The sequence below is a fragment of the Cavia porcellus genome, unplaced genomic scaffold (assembly GCF_034190915.1).
Source record: "Cavia porcellus strain 051 isolate PalLab524CR breed Dunkin Hartley unplaced genomic scaffold, mCavPor4.1 scaffold_19, whole genome shotgun sequence".
Classification (NCBI taxonomy): Eukaryota; Metazoa; Chordata; class Mammalia; order Rodentia; family Caviidae; genus Cavia; species Cavia porcellus.
The window spans coordinates 12,990,014-13,009,247 of record NW_026947502.1 but is presented as its reverse complement, the minus strand read 5'-3'; the positions used below and the strand labels follow the sequence as shown (position 1 = coordinate 13,009,247).

At 39.6% G+C, this 19,234-nt stretch overlaps 1 protein-coding gene across 3 annotated transcripts; it reads right to left on the bottom strand.

The window, feature by feature from the left end:
* Nucleotides 1-255: 255 nt before the first annotated feature.
* Nucleotides 256-8,147, bottom strand: Thg1l (tRNA-histidine guanylyltransferase 1 like). 3 transcript variants are annotated; one of them, XM_003473314.5, is made up of 6 exons: nt 7,923-8,147; nt 6,863-7,039; nt 5,838-6,007; nt 5,052-5,140; nt 3,807-3,914; nt 256-2,743 (listed from the first exon to the last, which is right to left on the bottom strand). In XM_003473314.5, the coding sequence occupies exons 1-6, from the start codon at nt 8,111-8,113 to the stop codon at nt 2,582-2,584; spliced, it is 897 nt and encodes a 298-aa protein (XP_003473362.3). In that variant the 5' UTR covers nt 8,114-8,147; the 3' UTR covers nt 256-2,581. The 3 variants fall into 3 exon arrangements, with proteins under 3 accessions (XP_003473362.3, XP_023422253.1, XP_023422254.1); XM_023566485.2 differs by lacking the exon at nt 7,923-8,147 and having other exon boundaries at nt 5,838-6,003; nt 6,863-7,017; XM_023566486.2 differs by lacking the exon at nt 7,923-8,147 and having other exon boundaries at nt 5,838-5,912; nt 6,863-6,929.
* Nucleotides 8,148-19,234: the final 11,087 nt, after the last annotated feature.

The window sequence follows — 19,234 nt, the reverse complement described above, 5'->3', positions numbered from 1 at the left end:
GGTGGATCCCGAGATCTGCAGGTTAACGTCCTATAGGGCGTTTGCCTGTTCACTGGTACTGCAAGTACTCCTAGCTTGCACGGGAGGGAAGGGGCGGGAAAGGGACAAGGAGGGTCTCAACTTACTTTCATCCTGAGTTCTACTGGGGGAAGGGGTGGGCTTAGCCTTCCTAGGCTCTGGTTATTTAGCCTATCTGGGCTTTTCCGCAGCAATCATATTTCCTTTACCTATGAATAAAGAACTTTGTACTAACGATGGAGAAATGGAAAAATAATTTTATTGCTATTTTCTGAGCATTGGTAAAGAACTGGAGGAGCTGTGGGTTCCCAAGATCTGATCTGTTCCAGTTCTTAGTCTCTAGCCTCCCATCATCACAGTACTTGTTTTCGGAAGTTAAAATGAGTCGCCTCTAGATACAATTATTACTTCCTTACCCAATAGGGCAGAGATGTTCCCAGTCCCTTACAAACCACAAAAAAATCACTTTTCTAACTGCAGTTGCTCTCCCAGTTGTCAACCAGCAATAACTGCATTGGCTGGGTTTTTTTTTGTGTGTGTGTGTGTGTGTACTTGTTTCCTTAACGTTTGGAAAAGACCAAGAGAATACTACAGAGTACCTTAGAGAGCAAGATAAAAATTAATATGCAACAGTGAATTACACTCCGGAATGAATAAGTATCTCCGCAAAGATAAAAACAATCAGGCAGCAACTTCTAGGCATTTTAATGGTTTCTTTATGGCACTGTATTAAACCCAGTTTATTACTCTGTTTAAAACCTCTGCCTGAACAAAACTCAAAAGCTACAGAACCACCTGGATTTATTATGACAAATATTTTCTCTAGGTCGATCAGTCCTGAAACTTTATAGCTTAATGTCTACTTGCTTGTAAATAATTGATATAAAATGCTATCAATTTACCATTAAGTGAAATTTTCCAATCAAGAGTTACATTGTTTTGGGCTCATTAGACTATCAGGATGCTGAGGGCCTTGTCTGTCCAGTTATACAGTACATCAACCATATGCACCAGAAGCCCAAAGTCTCTGGGGTAAAACATCAGACTGCTGAGCCCCAAATATTCAGGGAACCTCAAATGGGCATTTAGACTTCCAAGTAAGTGTTTTTCAATCTCTTAAGTGTGAACCTATTGTGATAAGGGGATAGCATCTTGGCTCACCAAAGAGAGACACAGAAGTCACTTACATACTGCTTGTATTATGAAATAAATCAGTAAGAAGGCCCAGGGAGTTTTAGTCCTTGTTTTTTTCTCAAAGAGATTTTTGCAATTAGTAAACCCAAACTCTTCCTGGGGAGTGGGGGGAAAACAGGAAGGAAAAAAGTAGCATCGACAGATGGGGTGTCAATTAGTGAAGGATGAGGCCAGCCGTTGCTCTTTGAAAAATACATTTTCTTGGCTATAAATTCTGCAAAGCAAGACCAGGCATTGGGATGTGGGCGGTCTCTTAAGTAACTGTTAATAGACCCAAATAATCATTTTCCTTTAAAATATGAAACAAGGACAGAAGGAAATGGGAGTTATTCCACCACAAACCCATGACCTCCCATTTCAGAGTCCAACAGCTTGGTAACGTGAGACTAACACTTAACACTGATGTTCTCTGCTGTTCTGATCCGATCTCCATTGGCCCAGAGGCACGTGGAGCTACTGACTCCACTAACATCTGCAGCCTGGGACCCAAGAGGCATCCGACCCCTCTGCTCTGGAGTTCAAATTTCATTGTTCTGATTATATACAGACTGTTTATGAATCTTTTCACCAAGTCCAACAAGAAGACAGCTTTTAAAGCAAGTACCAGAGAAGACAGAAAGTACATGTGTCTTCGTTCTGATTCATTCCTTGTCACACATCTTCTTCTCTCGCAGACATCCTCCTCTGCTTGGAAAGAGGCAAGTGCCTTTGGAAACACTGGCCCTACCAAGAAGATGCTGTTATCATGCTGAGGATTCCATAAAAGCAACACATGGGATGTGTACACCAAGGATAGCGAAACCATTACTCATCTGTTTAGCCAAAGCTGGAAATTTGGAGACTGACACAAAGCCCTTCGTCTTCCCCTAGAATTTGCAAATTCAGAGGCATCAGACAAGTATGAAGCTATATTTGTGGCTCTGCCAAAGGTGAAGGCATACGCATGGGTGGCAGACATGAGATTCTTCAAAATCACTGGGTTCTCCAGGTAAGAGCAGGTGGGAGAGAGTAAAGTTTGGGCTCCTCTTCTATCATAGATGAAAAGAGCTGATGGGGTTTTGTAAGACTTATGTCACAATCTAAAAATGATTCTTCCTACAAGGCATGAAATAGTTCTTCCTTTATAAAAATAGTACCGCGATAAAAAAGAAAAAACTCAAAGAAGTCATGTTCTGTCATCACAAAAAGAGGGATTTGCTCAAGCAGGACAAAAGGCATCACCCTACCCATTCCTTCCATCCTGTTCCCTCCCACCTGGAGTCATGTCCCCCCTGACCCAGTGTTCTGGATGGCAAGAATGTTAGGGTCACCAAAGAAAAGCGATCTGGGGGCCTTGCATGGTTAAGTATGCCAAGATTAGAGTGAAGGGTCAGCTGTTTTCATCGAGGATCTCTGGGTGTTCTTTCCAGAAAGCATCACCAATGATATCGCAGTGCAGAGGCACCGGCCTCATCCTGGTCCGTGTCACTGCCATCTTTTTGCCTTCTATTTCTGCTGGCAGTTTAACTTCTTTTGTCATGACTTCATCCACCTACAGGTAAGAGCAGTGACATGACACTGTTACTTGACAGTGGGTTTGGGAGAGAAGGGGAAGATGTGGGGGAAACTTGCTTTTATCTCCACCTGACTGCCAGGATTTTCAACATACACCAGTCTCTTTACAATTACAAACATGTTAATGCAGGTTACGTTACTCAAGTTTAAAAAGTAATCTCGGAGCCAGGCATGGCAGCACACACCTGTGGTCCCAGTGCTCTCGGAGGCTGAGACAGGTGGCTTGCAAGTAGCCCAAGAAACTTTGTGACTTAGCAAGGCCCCATCTCAGAAAAAGAAAAAAGTGATGTTGGGAACAAAGAAGGGATTTTATGTGCCTCCTCAGCAATGACTGTAGAATTAAAAGTATTTCTCTTTTCCCACCTGCATTAACAAGTTCCAAGTCATGCCAGAAAACAATTGTGTTTTGAAAATAGTGGATTAGTCAGAGCTGAAGCTGCCTGTGGAATGACCAGCTCTGTACATACCTTTCAGAGAAACACATTTAATACAGAAGGGAATGAATTAGTAAGATCATTAATCCAAGAGCTGATGAGACAGAAAATTTTGGAAGGAGTTAACGATTTGGGTAAATGCACAGACTCATCACAGAACATTAAGGTAAATGTGAATGGAGACTCTTCGGAAAGTGACAAAACCCTTACACACAACATCTCAGTGCTTCAGATTATAGCTGTCAGGCACAGAGGAATTTAGTGATATTCTCAGTGTGGGAGAAAGAATTCTGAAATGGTCTATGAATGCAAAAATTCTTGTATGTTTACCGTACCCGTTTTGAAAAAGGGTATGCTTGATATGCTGAGAGCTTATGGCACAGAAAAGTAAGTGTGCTGATTTTAAAATCCTATACTACTTATATCTATGCAACGGGAAATTGTAGGCTACAACTGACTGACAAAGTCAGCACCCAGACTAACCCTTCTGAAAGGACCTAGCTCATGTGAACAGCGAGAGTCCTATCAGCAGGCGGGACCAGGGCTGGGATGGCGCAGCTCTTCCTCTGCCTGATCCCCATTGTCCTTTGAATGTCACAGGATTACCTTCTGCCATATCAGCACCGTCCCTTTCCTGTACATCGGTGGCTCGTTGTTGTAGTTGACATTGAATTGAGAAAACAAAATCTCATTCTTGTCTGCTGCCAGGGTTCCCTGCGGAAATAGGGATAGACGTAGAAAGCTTTGGAGGACACGTGAGTGCTGCCTGCCTGTATCACCTAGATCCTGACAAACAAGGAAGGGGAAGGGTGCGGCCTGTCGGCCCACTCTGATGGCTTCTCACTGGAAGTACAATCTGAATCTTATTTGAATATCCACATTCACAACATTCTCCTCTGTCACAAACGCTGGCTCCGTAAGTTCAGGCTGTGAGGAGCTGGAGTAAATAGTAATTAAGTATCTCATATGCACATGAACTTGATGTTCAGCTTTCTTTTATCGTTACACAATCTCCATTTTAAAGATGAGAAAACTGAGCTTAGGAAGATTATACAAAATGTCCAAGGTTGAAGGCTGTCTTTATTTTTCTACTAACAACCAAAACATAAACTTGGCTCTTTCAAACTGGATATATCCACTAGTATTCCAATTGTTGTGATGTAGGTCTCCATTCTTAGTACACTAACAAAAGCAATCACTGACTAACCAGGGATTGTCCTTGGGGGGCTATTACATTATACCTCACTTTGGAGTCACTTGTCCCGCAAGTAGCATGTTTCCTACTAAGAAACACCAGTATTTACCGAGCACTTAGAGTGCGTTTCCTATGTCTACATTTTACATGTATCATACCATTAAATTCTCACCATAAACCTATGAGGTAGGAACTACTACTTTCTACATTTGACTTACAAAGAAGCAAGGCAGACAGTAAAAAAAAAAAATATTAAACAGATGCATGATGCCAGTATGACCTGATCCCTACAAAGAGCATGCACTCTTAGTACACACTGGGATTCTAGACCCAAGAAACAGGCAGAGGCCCGAAGAGACAAGAAAGAGCACATGCCCTGTAAAGAGGACACTCAGTACCCAGCTGGAGCTGAATGCCAGCAGGTGGGAATGCACCGCCACTGTCAGGCGATCCCCTTCCCGGCTGAGGACACTGACAACGTGGGAACTCACCCAGGCTTGCAGAGCAAGCAGGCAGCACAGCAGTTACCATTATAATTTGTACTTTCCAAAATGAAGCTATAAAGGGAGCTAAAGATGAACAGAGAGGGAGCATTAAAAAGGTATTCAGGGGACACTACAGCAAACTGCCCCAGCTAAGCAGTAAAATCTTTATACCTTTAATCTCTCCTGGGCTTGTTCGGGTGTTAATCCAGATTGTTGTATAAGTGTCCAGTAAACTGTATTATAAAGATTATTGATGTGACCTGTGAGGAGAACAACACAGTAAAGTTCACATGCACAGAATCTTTGTTCAACGGTCACACTGTAAGGAGTCCTGCCCTCTCCACTTTACAGATCTCACAGACATGCAGGGATTTACCTAGTGTCCTCCACAGAAAACAAAGCGAGGAAGCAGTTAGGCAGGAAAAACATCGCCAAGTAACTTTATTTGGTGATTTCATTTACATTTTACATGAATCTGTCAACTCAGGTACTAATTTTAGAAATGCATTGAAAGTTGTTTGACTTACATCATTCCGATCTGTGTAAAAGTTACACAGATATCATCACAGCAGCTTTAAGGCAGGGCCTGCAATCCTAATACCTAATGAGACTGCGTGAATATAAATCCACAAAGCAGTGTGCGACCCTGGGGAGCAACAGGGAGTGGTACGGACTGTAAGACTGCTTCATGTAGGCGGGAAGGCAGCTGCCATGGCACAGGCTATGCCAGACACTAAGTGAAAACCCAGACTCGTAATTGAGACCTCTCTGATTTAAAAAAAAAAGTTTTTAAAAACTATTTATATGAAATCTCCCAAATTTTCAAGTATTTTTAATTAATTAAAATTGTTTTAAAAATACTGCATTTCAAACAAAACATTAGGAAGCCGGTAAACTGACTGACACATTTTCTTCACAGAATTTGTGGTTGAAATCTGTTTATTTGGTGCCACTTACAATCTGCTTGCCGCCAGCTGAGGTAGTCCTTTAAGGTCTGGTTGCTAGGATACAACACAACTCTTCCATCAAAGCCTGGGGGGTACAGGAGGGGCTGATCCTCAAAATAATCCCGCCAGTAAAACACATAGCTGGAAGCGAACTGGGAGGCCACGTGAGTCATGAACTTACTTGCAAACATAAAGTATATTGGAACAAGAGAAGAGAAAATGTATGATATTAATTCAACACCATGATATGGTCTGTGGATACAACAAAAAGGTTACAATAACTTCTTAGAAAGCCAAGGAATAAAAAAAATTTGGCTAAGAAAATCTATTTTAATATCTTGGCTATACATTTTAACCTTCTAGTCTCATTACTTGCTCAAATTTTTCTGTGTAGGCTGTGATGTAAATTTACGATTCAATAATCTTTTTGTCTTTTTTTGTATTGTTGTTAGTCTTGGAAGAAGGTAATTGCTTTTTCTTTTTTTTTTTTTTTTCTTTTTTTACCGGTACCAGGGATTGAACTCACGAACGCCTGCTTGCAAGGCAGGTGCTTATGCCGCTGAGCTAAATCCCCAGCCCCCGAAATTGCTTCTTTAAAAATCACACTAAGATATGTTTTGTGTCCTATTAAGAATTTAAAAATACTGCCAAATTAAACATCAGATTTCTCCACTTCATAATGAAATCTTCATTCCATAAAAACTTAAATAATATTGAAATGATAGTAGAGACTGACACTGGCTAAAGCTAATGTATGAGTCAATCATGTTACATTTTTATGGTGTGTTTCTTTTCTAAATGTTCAATGCCAGATCAGTTCAGAAGCTCAGCTGATAAGGCTCTGAAGGAAAACAATGAGATAAAACAAAGTCTACAGAAAGCTCAGGTGTGAGATGCAACGAATACAGTCTAAACAAGAAGTACACATTCACTCTGCAGTTGCAAATCCTGCAGGCATCATCTGTAGTCTAAAAGCCAAGAAATACAGATGCTGGTAGGAAACAACCGAAGAAAGGAAGCAGCCCACAGGACTACCTGGCTCTTCTTTTAAACCAGTTGCTCTTCTGCTTGAACACAAAGCTGTATTCGTCACTCTGTCCATATGCAATCACAATATCTTCCAGTTCTTCCATTACAGTCTGAGCACATTTGGTCATCAGGTGGAGAGCACGGCTGTCATTAGGTTTCACAAAGTTGTGCTTCTCAGCAAACCTTCGTGGAATAAGAGAGAAAAGAGTGTGAATAGAAAAGTGTCACTAGCAACGTAGGCCAGTGAGGTTGATTCTAAAAGGAAGACCCTGTAACAGTGCTACTACAAGCTACAACCCAATCCATTTCCTTAAGAAATGTATTTTATAGGCTGGGGATATAGCTCAGAGGCAAAAGCACCTGCGAGTTTGATTCCCAGTACAAAAAAAATGTAGCTTTTTACTTTTATTCTTAAGGGACATACTTGCTACACCTCAATTTCTTTTTCTATGAACTGGGGACACATTAACCTCACTGGGTTGTCCTGAAGACTAAGGGAAGATTTTAAAAAGGGTAATTATGCCTGATTCCTACTAAGTGCTCAATACATCTTACCATGGTTATTAGTAGTAGCCTTTTAAAAAGTTAAATTCCCATTTTCCTGTTATTTTTTCTATAATTCATTTTATGTGGTCTGTTACTGGCAGTGAAACAACGATATTCTGTACGTTGTTACTCATTGCAAGACTACGCAGACCTTTAAACAACACTCAAAGTTACCCAGCAGAACAGCAAGGCTGTTAGCTTAGGGCTTAAGTAGGCACCAGAGAGTGATTCTCTCCGCCCTCCTCATCCTCCATGAATCCCAGGTCCTTGTAGTCTCTGATCCCTGTTCATTTAGATGGGGCCTTTTCGGTTCAGCTCCCACCAAGGGAGCACACTGTCCCTTGCAACTACTCTAACCATCTGGCTTAAAGAGCCTAGGCACGGTCAGCCCGGCAGGGGGGGACGCTCAATGCCGAGCGCTCATTGGCTGCCGTGTTACTTGGGTAACCACAGAGCTTGAGCAAGTGTGGGATCCCGGAAGCGCCGGCGCATCCCGCGGTACCCTGCCGAATCAGCTCACCGATGGAAACTCCTGCCATCGAGCCTCACCACCACCCAGCAGTGAGGGAGGCAGGTGTCGTCAGCCTCGAAGTTCCGCACGTATTCAAACTTGCTTTTTGCCATGAGCACTCCCAATCTCAGGCACCGTCTCAGAGCCAGATAAGTAGGTGCCAAGCAATACCGAACCTTAAAGGAGCCGGGAGGCCACATGCAGACAGCGGGAAGGGAGGGGACTAAGTAGTCCCGCCCCGGAAGTTCCGGCTTCTCTTGGGCCGCTCTAGCCACACTGTGGGTCATCTCTCTGGTTTTTCCTTATCTTGCTTCGGTGTTCTTCAAAACAGGAAGAGAGACCGTTTTTCCGCTTCATACTGTGCAGCCAGCTCTCTTTACCTCTCACGTTTTTGAGAACGTCACACTCAAGGCTTTTAAACTTTTCTGACCAAATGTGAAAGTATATATTTTTTCTCTTTCTAAATAGGATTCACTCACTGTAGAAAATATGGATACAGTGAATTAAGATGTTTTTCTGATTCTTCAGGCTCTTTTCTCTATGTATACAAATTCAAACAGGGAACATATAAGAATCTCCCACTTGTACAGTTTTTATATTTTTTTCAAGGAGCTGGATTATTTTCTAATGTCATTTGATTAGTAAAGTGGAAATTCTAAAAGAAAAATAGACCCTTAGTTTTCCAGAGTATATGTATACTGCGTTCCACCATTATAGACAATGATGTACTGATTTGTTGCTAGTGTAAAATGGTACCTATACAACCATCAGGTGACTCATTTAGGACTTATTACGTATTTACATTTTTTATCAAGAAAAATACAGTAAACCATATATAAGGCATGTAGTGAATAGTGATCAACCCCTAACTTTGGTGGTTTTTTTTTTTTTTTTTGTCTTTTTCCTTTTTACTGGTACCGGGGATCGAACTCATGACTGCCTGCTTCCAAGGCAGGCGCTTATGCCGCTGAGCTAAATCCCCAGTCCCTCAACCCCTAACTTTGCATACTTTAGGTCATGTCTGGTATTTCCATGGAGTCATAAATCTACCAATATGCCATCTTTCCTTCTTCTTGAAGTCAGCTTTAAGTTATTACTCACCATTGACTTCTTCAACCTCCTCTCTCCATACTAACCAGAAGACAAGCAAACCTTATTTCCTTCAGGAACCCTATATTTATTAGATGCTTTATTTACAGGGGACTCTTGAATTATTACTGGACTCATATACAAGCAACTTGAGTTAAGACTAGTTTTTAGGTTTAACTTCTAACCAAAGTCTTGATTTATGAACCAAATGCTGGTTGCTTGTGCAGTTATAAACAAAGTGTCAATGCCAAAAAAGCATGTGTAAGCATAGTAAGCATCACTCTGACCCCAGATGCATGTTTTTGGACATGATTTTGCTTGGTATTTTTTATAATCATTATGATTACTGCTATCAAAAAGGCCCCCAAGGGCCAGGGATTTAGCTCAGTGGCACAAGCACTCCTCTGGCAGGTGTAAGGTTGTGAGTTTGATCCCTAGTTCCAAAATTTAAAAAAAGCCCCCCACAGGCTAGAAATGAAGGTCAAGGAAGGAAGGAAAGGGAAAAAAGCAATCACGATAAAAAGAAGCAAATAGCAAATTGTCGAGAAATATGAGAGTCGTGCTTGTGCGATAATCTCACTAATATGTATAGCATGTTGAAATCCATCATCTCAACAATCTTAAAGAGAAAAGATTTGTGTAAGGAACCTGGTGTTGTTAAAGGTGTTACTCAAATTAATAAGTCACAATTAGCAGTGTTAGAAGACGTAGAAAAGCTGTTAGTGTGGATGAAGCAAAAAGGCAAATGGCAGGTTACAGTCTAGTTGAGCCTATAGTTTGTGAAAAAGCTAGGGGATATAGATGCAGATCTCATAAAGGATCATCCACCAGTGAGTGATAATGGTGAAACATTCTGTGCCAGTTAGGGGAGGTTTCACTGAAAATGCCTAGTGTCTATCAAGGGCCGTTAGACAGAACCTCTGTAGGGTCTCTCTGACTGCTGATTGACAACTACAACCCCCTGCAGCCTGCAGGAGGCAGATAAGTCATTAAGCATTCTCTCTCACAGAAGTTAGGAGTACTTCTTCAGAGGAAAGAACATTGTAGGCAGTTGAGTTAGATAAAAATATTATAGGCAGGCAGATAGGGCTGGCCCCTCAGAGAAGCCAGTGCAGAAGACCAGGTATCTTGCAGCCTTGGAGGAGACAGACATTTCCTTCTGTGGCCCAGATCTCAAGACAAAAGACAAAACAAAAGCAGCCACACCCTGAGGGTAAACACAAGAGATTGGATATTTTAAATAAGTATCCATCACCTGAAGGAAACCAGAGGTGCCACTAACCCGACCCCCTACAGGCAAAGGCTCTGCTATATTTGTGTCCACTTGCTACATGACTTGCTTCACCATTTACTCCCAATTTAATCAGTTTTAATGGAGCAATTACACCAAAATCTTACTGGTTGACTATAGTTCTGTCCCACCTCATGCCCACCTGCCTTGCAGGTTCTCACTTTTCCCCAGTTTGGACCTGCCTTACCTTGTGATTTTGCTCTGTAAATATCTCTAGAAAAGGCAGGGTACTTGGCAGCCCACTCAGAACCCCTTCTTTCTCTCTCTCGGACAGAAGCTTTCTTTCTCTCAATAAATATATTCTGTTCTTAAACAACTTTAAAGTGAGAACTGGTGTTCATAGTGTAATTACACGTGGTGAAGCAGCCAGTGCTGATAGAGGGTGGCTGAAAATTACATACACCACTTCAAAATGATGACACAGAGAAACAGCATTTGTTCTTATCAAGTTTTCAACTGTAATGAAACTGGCCTTTTTTTGGAAGAAAATGCCAAGAGAACATACATTATCCAAGAAGACAAGAAAATGTCAAGCCACAAGCCTATGAAGGATAGGCTAACTTTATTACTATGTGACAATAGGAGTGATGACCTCCAGGTAAAGCCTGTCTTGGTTTATCACTCTGAAACCCTTAGAGTGTTAAGACGTGAAGAATACGCGAGGGGTCATGTGGAGATCTAATGTAAAACCTAGGCAGTGGTACAGTTTTTGAGTGGGTCGGGGAGGCTTTCTGTCCTACTCTTAAGAATATGCAGAGGACAAAAGTTTACCAGTTAAGAATCTCCTCCTCATGCATAATGCTCCTGCTCACCTTTGAGATTTGGAAGAAGAATTGGCTGAAGAATTCTCATGGCTCTCAGTTGAGTTCTTCCCATCTAATATAACTCCTCTACTGCAGCCTATGGACCAACAGGTTATAGCTAACTTTAATAAACTCTACACCAAGGAGCTGTTCCTATGTGCTTCCAAATGGTCTCAGATACAAATTTAACTCTTAAAGAGCTCTAAAAGAACATTATAGCGTCTTTTCCTGTGTAGGACTAATTGAGAAACACTAATTAAGGACACTGAGATCTGCCTGGAAGAAAGTATGACCTAAAATTACACAGGAGAGGAAATTTTAAGGCTGTTCAGAGGAGTCTGAGACTTCAATTGACGCTGTTTAGTGACACTGTCAGTATAGCAGAGTCCATAGATTTGCAGGTGGATAGTGATGATACTGAGGAACACTCAGAGGAGCTGTCCACAGGGGAATTTCAGAACTTCTGTCTGAGAATGGAGAGTGGCAGCTGAGGAGCTTTGCGAAGAGGAGAGGGAGAATCAACAATCAGTGCAGCAAAGTTATGAAATAAAGGAAATCCTGAAAAAAATGGACAGAGCTATAAACGTTTGTAGAGAAGACCCAGTCAGACAGAAGAAAAACCAATCGTTGCATTCACTTAAGGACAACATCATGTCATACTATAGAACAGTGTTAAAGACAAGACAGAAACAGACAACCTTAGACCAGTATTTAGTTCTGAAAAGGTTGATATCTACTGAGTCAGAAATAGGTCTTAGTGGACCACAGACTCTCCCAAGGAGAGAAAGGACACCAGAGAGCCAGATTCCTGATATTCTTATGGGAAGAGAACTCTCCTTCCAAAGAATAGCCACCTTCCCCTTCAGCCTCCCTTCTTGTAAGCCAAAGATGTCAACTTGAATGGTGAGTACAGTAAAAAATTGTTGTTTCTGTTAAACTAGGCACATTTTATAACTTTTTGGTAAATACACAAGGGAAATTTTTTATATTTCTGGTGAATTATGTACATTATGCAACCTGTTTTTATTATCAGAAGTTTAGTTCAGAGGTACTTTGACAGCTTTGGAATGCATTATGGGTATTTCTATCGTTTCTTATGGGGAAAAATAGTCTTGACCTACAACCAACTCGACTTAAACAACCAGTCCTTGTGAATGAATTGAGTTCATAATGGGTTTCAGTATATGTTCTGTCTGTCTATCTGTCTGTCTGTCTGTCTGTCTATCTCTCTCTTTCTCTCTCTGAGACAGGTCTTATTATACTGCCTGGGCAATGCACCTGGCTTAGCCTCCTGAGTAGCTGGGACTACAGGCATGTGCCATTGTGATGGGCCATTGGGTAAATTTTAAATTTTACCTAGCAGCATGAACTCATGATTTTAAAATGTACTTCCCACATTTTGTCTGTTGGGCAGAGAAGAAATGACACTCTATGTAATCAATATCCAGTTCTTAATTTCTAAATTCCATTCCCCCATTAAACAAATTCCTTGGAGAAGTGACTAGCTTAAAGTTTTGTCACAAAAAAATTCAATCGTGTTGTGCCAGTGAGAAAAATAAATTCTGAGTGTAATGAAGGCCTGTCAGAAGATGATCCAACGTGAAGAGGCTTCCACTGGCCCAATTTGAGACACTCTGAGTATAAATAAGATGCTCTATCTGGGCATAGTGGCAGAGGCCTGTAATCTTAGCACTCTGGGAGGTTAAGGAAGGTGGCTAGAAAATTCAAGCCCAGTTCAAGACACAGTCTCATTAGTGCCCCAGTGAGACTGTGTCTGAAAAAATATTTTTTATTTTTGAGACAAGTTCTCACTTCATAGTTCAAACTGGCCTCAAACTCACTGTTTAGCCCAGGCTGGTCTCAAACTCATGGCAATCCTCCTACCTCAGTCCCCTGAGTGCTGGGATTACAGGTATGCACCACCATGCCCGGTCTCAAAACATTTTTATAAAAAGTGTAGCTCAGTGCTAAGGCCTTGGATTCAATCCTCAGTAACACAAAACCAAAACAAAACAACACCGCATATATACATACAGTAACACAAGGAGTAAATAGGAAGTAAATAAATACATAACCACCATTGGTAACACTGAGACAAAGCAAAAGCTCATCTGTTGTTATTGCAAATTGGAGTTGATTAAGTACACTAACTTCTTACTCTGACAGTTGGCTAATAAAGGAAAAGGATGAGGGATTTGCCTTGGCTTTTCATGTGGAAAATATATATAGTTCAACCCCAGTGGATAAGAGAAAGTTTTTACAAAACAATCCTGGCTATTTTAAAACAGAGAATGGCAGGCTTAAAAAGTAAGCTTTTTGTAAACATCTGTGGGATAATTGATACAAGCAAGGACCACTGAGGGATACTATAGCTGTTACTTATACGATTTATGGGAAACAGGATGTTCCCCTAATGTTATGATACCATCCCACTGATTATTTGCTAATTAAAAAGAGAAAAACATACAATTAAAAGGGACAACCTGACTGTGCTCTTCTTACATGCGTCTTCTGGGTTAGTGTCACTAACAGTGATACTATGTGTGTCCACAGCGGTCCCGAGGTGGCACAGCATGACAGTTACACACTGTAGGCTAAAACTGACCCAGCCGTTAAACCCATGGCACACGGTCTTCCTCACACATTAAAACCAACTGAGGGTACTGTTAACATGCCCAATCCCCAGGCTGCATGTATGCCAATTAAATCACACCTTTGCAGGTGTGATACAGTCATTAGTGTGTTTTAAAGGTCCCAAGGTGGCACGAATGTGTAAACGAGAACAAGAAGTTATGGCTTAAGAAGGAGAGGTTTAAAATGCAGCAGAAGAACATAATCAGATAAATTGAGAATATGGTTTATCATGTAAGATTACTGACTTGGCTTCTTCAAAAGATAAATTTCATCAAGAAGGAAAAGATAAAGGAGGATAAAGGGGGGAAGGAGGGAAGTAAAATGTGGGGGGACCATTTTAGAATCAAAGTGATTTAAGAGACACATAAACCAAATGATTACACAAATCTTGATAAATACTGGCTAAAAGGCATGAAAATTAAATTTAAATTTCCTGTAGAAATCTAGAGTTAATAATACCCCTAAATTTTAGTGGTCTATTTACAGTAGAGTTTATAAAAGTTTATTCCTGAAGTCATTAGTGGTACTTACAGGTAGCCATTTTGACCTCTGCGTCTTCTTATATGAAAATGAAGAGATTTGAAAAGCTTCTGCACTGAAGCCAGGCATGGTGGCACATGCTTGTAATCTCAGCACTCCAGGAGACTAAGGCAAGAGGCTTGTATGTTTGAGCCCAGCCTGGGCAACTCAGAAACTTACTGAAACTCTGTGTCAAAATTGAGAAATTTACACATTTAAAAAAGGATTGGGTAGCCAGGTGGGGTGGCACATGCTGGTGATTCCAGCATTTAGGAGGCTGAGGCAGGAAGATGGCCCTGAGTTCCGGGCCAGCCTGGGCTATGTAATAAGTTCAAGGCCAGTTTAAACTACACCATGAGACCTTGTCTCAAAAATAAATAAATAAATAAATAAATAAATAAATAAATAAGTAAGTAGGGGCTGGGGGTGTGAAGGTTCTGGGTTCAACATCTAGTACAAAAAGAAAGAAAGGAAGAAAGGCTTGTGCACTGTCTGGTGTGTATCTTCTGCCTACAGAGCAGTATAGCTAAGTGTAAAGATTATAGGTCAGGGTATATTGTCCTCTTACAAGAAAGGAGAAGGCAATAATTTTGTGGAATAAAACAACTCCCTACAAATATTTTTAAATTGATATTAGGGAATTATTGTCAGTATATAAACAGTACTGTGATTATTCAGGAGTTTAATCTTAGGAGATGCATGAAACATTTAGGGATGATTTCTTATTGTAAAAAACAAATCGATAGAAAAAGTAAAACGCAAAATGCAAACAATTACCGAATCTAGTAGTTATGAGGTAGTCATTACACTGTTTTTCACCTTTTCATGTTATGGCTTAAACTGTGTCCCCTGCCCTCCAAAATGTGTTAAACTCCTCACAAACCTGCCTGTGCATGTAAGATCATTTAGAAGTAGCATATTTGCAGAGGTAGCTAATTAAGAGCTAACTAATCAAGAACTAATTAAGAAGTAACTAGGATGATCAAAATTTATCCTTAATTCAGTATGACTAAGGGCTGCGGATTTAGCTCAGTGGCTTTAGTGCCTGCCTGGCAAGCACAAGGTCATGAGTTGGATGCCCAGGACCACACACACACAAAAAAAACTCCAGTATGACTGCTTCCCTTATAAGAAAATATATACACAAAGAGAGACAATGCTATGAGTAGAAGGAAACAGAAATTGGAGAGAGAGACACAACCACAAGCCAAGAACCGCCAAGGATTATCTTCCATTATCAAAAGCTAAGAGAGAGACATTACAGAGGTGGAAATTCTGCAGCCGGAGGTCAAGGGACTCCTACCAAACCCGAACGTTGTGGAGCAAGAATCCCAAGCCAGGAATCCTAACTGAAGTTGTGTACTCAGAGCCGCTGCTCAGCACTACTTCCCCTTTATTCCGTTCTTACTTGAGAGCCCTCCAGTATTTTCTCTCTGTACCAATCACTTAATGCCTGATGACATTTTAGAGCTACAAGTTTCTGTCTACCTGTTTTCTATTATCTATCTTTTATTTTTCTGTGTATTTATCCCTTGGGTTTCTCATATAAGAGAAACCACACAATATTAAACTTTGTGTCTGATTTATTTCATTTAACATTATGGTCTCAAGGTACATCCATTTTCATACAAATCATTCAAATGTACCCTTCTTCATATATATACCATTGTTTGTTATCTCCATTATTTATAAATACTACATCTCTATTCATCTATTGATGGACATATCCACTGATTCTTATACTCAGCTAGTGTGGGATATGCTAATGTAAACATGGCTATGAATGTGTCACTATAATAAGATGTCTTTAATTTTTTTTGAAAGATACCTACAATGGGAATAAATTGGCAAAATTGGATTTCCATATTTAGTTGTTTGAGGAATCGCCATACTAATTTCCACAGAAACTGTACTAGTTTACATTCCAACCAAAAATGTAGATTCTTTTTTCTCTACCACCTCGCCAGCATTTGTTCTTTTTGATTTCTTAGTGACAGCCATTCCTTCTGGAGTAAAATGGAATCAAAGTATTATTTTAATTTTTGATATTTAGTATTTATTCGTGTATTTATTGGCCATTTGTACTCTTCTTCTGAGAAGTGTCTGTTCATTTTGTTTGCCCAGTTTCTGATTCAGTCTTTTATTTGGGGGATCTAAATTTTGTGAGTTCTTCGTATCTAGGTATCAGCTCTCTGTCCAAGGTGCAGCCGGCAAAATATTTTCCCCATTCTGCAAGTTATCTTTGTACCCTGATGATTGTTTGCTTTGCTGTACAGAAGTTTTAAATTTTATGTAATCCCATTAATTTTTTTTTTTTTAAATTGGAGACCAACTCAGGGCTTTGTGCTTGCCAGGCATGCGCTGTGCTGCCCAGCTACATCCCTGGGTCCATTTGCTGATCCTTGGTGTTATTTTTTTGTGTAGCTGGGGTTTTGTTCAGAAAGTCTTTTCCTCTTCCTATGTCTTGAGTTTTACCTATTTTATCTTTCAGCAGATTGTGTTTCTGTTTTAATATTTAAGCCGTTGATCCATTTAGATTTTAGTTTAATGCATGGTGAAATATACAGATCTAGATTCAGTTTTCTCCATGTATAAATAGCCAGTTTTCCCAGCAACTTTTGTTAAAGAGGCTATGTTTTCTCTTGTATATTGTTTTGACCCCTTTGTCAAAGAACAGATGTTTGAATGTGCCTAGGATTGTTTCTGCATCCTCTGTACTGCTTCACTGACCTACATGTCTGGTTTTGTGCCAGTACCATGTTGGTTTTATCACTTTAGCTTTTTATCAGGTAGGCTGAAATCTGGGATTGTGATGTCTTCTGCTTTGCTCTTACTGCCAAGGGTTGCTTGTGACAATTTGGGTTTCTTCTGGTTTCATATGAACTTTGGGAGTGTTTTCTTTAGCTATGTGGTACGTTATTGGTAATTTGATTGGGACTGCGTTAAATCTGTGTATCAATTTCAGAAATATGGCCATGTTGACAATATTGATTATGCCTACCCAGGAACAGAGGACCCATCTGATGTCCTGTTCATTCACCCTTTTCAGAGCACTGTAGATTTCATTATAGAAGCCTTTTACTTGCTTGGTTATACTGATGCCTAAAATTTAATGTTTCTGTATTCAATTGTGAATGATATTGTTTTTCTAATTTCTGTGTGACTTCATTATTGGTGAATAGGAATGCTATTTTTGTGTGTTTGTTTTGTACCCTGACACATTGCTGAATTTATTTATTAGTTCTGGGTGGGTTTTGGTGGAATTTTTTGGATCTTCTATATCTGCATATAATGATAATTTGACTTCTTTCTTTCCTAAATGTTTCCCTTTCATTTCTTTCTCTTGGCTGATTGCTCTGGCTGACATTTTGAGTACTTCATTAAATAGGGGTGGTGCTTGTAGACATGCTTGTATTCCTTATTTTAGAGGAAAAGCTTTCAGTTTTTCCCACTAATATGGTGGCAGTAGATTTGTCATAAATGGCTTTTATCAGGTTCAGTTAAAATTCTTCTGTATCAGTTTCCTTCAGTTTATTTTCAAAAAATCATGAATAGATGTTGGATTTTGTCAAAGGCTTTTTTCTGTATCTATTAAGATAACATATGATTTTGTCTTCAATTTTGTTTAAATGATGTATTATATTTATTGATTTGTATATATTGAACCATTCTTGCATCCCTGGAATGAAAACCTAATTTTTTTGTTATGCATGATTTTTTGATGATTTGTTGCATTTTGTTTCAGTGTTTTATTGAAGATTTTTGCATCCACCTTATTTCTGCTCCCAAAAAATTGGGTCTTATATGAATTTTTGCTCTAAAAGACACAATAGAGCTTATTTTTAGAGGATATCTTATTTTTTGATGTATAACAATTTGTATCCATGTCCAACAATCTATATTTATTTGTGTATAAATTATACTTATTCATGTATAAAAATTGACATCTACTCAAACACAATCATATCATCTTTTTCTGGAACATTGTTATAACTGTTATTTTCCCTGCAAAGCCACCCTGCCTTGGAACCAGCCAATGATGGACTAAAAGGTCTACACATTATGAGCTAAATAAACCTTTCCTTCCTTAACTTTGGGTGTTGGGTATTTTGTGTTAGCAATGAGAAAAGTAAGACAATGACTCACTTGTTTATTCCAGGTGTATGGTTAACTGCCTCTGTTTTCATAATTTTTGTCTTTTCTCTTGCCATTGATTTATAGTTTTACTAATAATCTAAAAATACGTGACATAATTTTGGTTCTTTTACATTTACTTCAGTCTACTTCATGATCCATTAGGTGGCCTATTTTGGAGAAAGTTTCATGTGCTGCTGAAAAGAATGTTTATTCTGTTGTTGGCTAGAACACTCTTTGGATGTCTATTAAGATCATTCGTTTGAAAGTGTCATTCCACCCTGATATTTCTTTGTTAATTTTCTGTCTAGTTGATATATTTTGATAGTGAGGTATTGACCTTCCCCACTATAGTTGTACTGATATTTACCTGACATTTTAGGTTTAGTAGTGTCTGTTTTATGAAATTGGATGTGCCAGTGTTTGGTGCATATATAGTTATTAGTTCCTTTTGAATTGTTCCCTTAACTACTATGTAGTGACCTTCCTTGCCACTTCTGATCAATTTTTCCTTCAGTCCACTTTGTCTGAAAATACAATAGTTATTCCTGCTTCTTTTGGGATATTTCATGGAATATTGTTTTCCTTCCTTTGTTTATAAAAAATTTAATTTTATTGGTACATCTTAGATATACATAATGATCATATTCATCATAGGGATTATACCTATACATTATGTATCTTGGTTCTTCTCTTTTCATATTCACCTTCCTTCCCTGCAACCCCTTCCTCTCCTTATTTATAAAAGCTTTGTTTGCACTTTTTCCTTCTTTTTTCATCCCCCCTCACTGTCCCTTGTTCCCCTTCCCATTTGAACATTTTCTTCCCAATTCCAAAAAGCTATTATACAT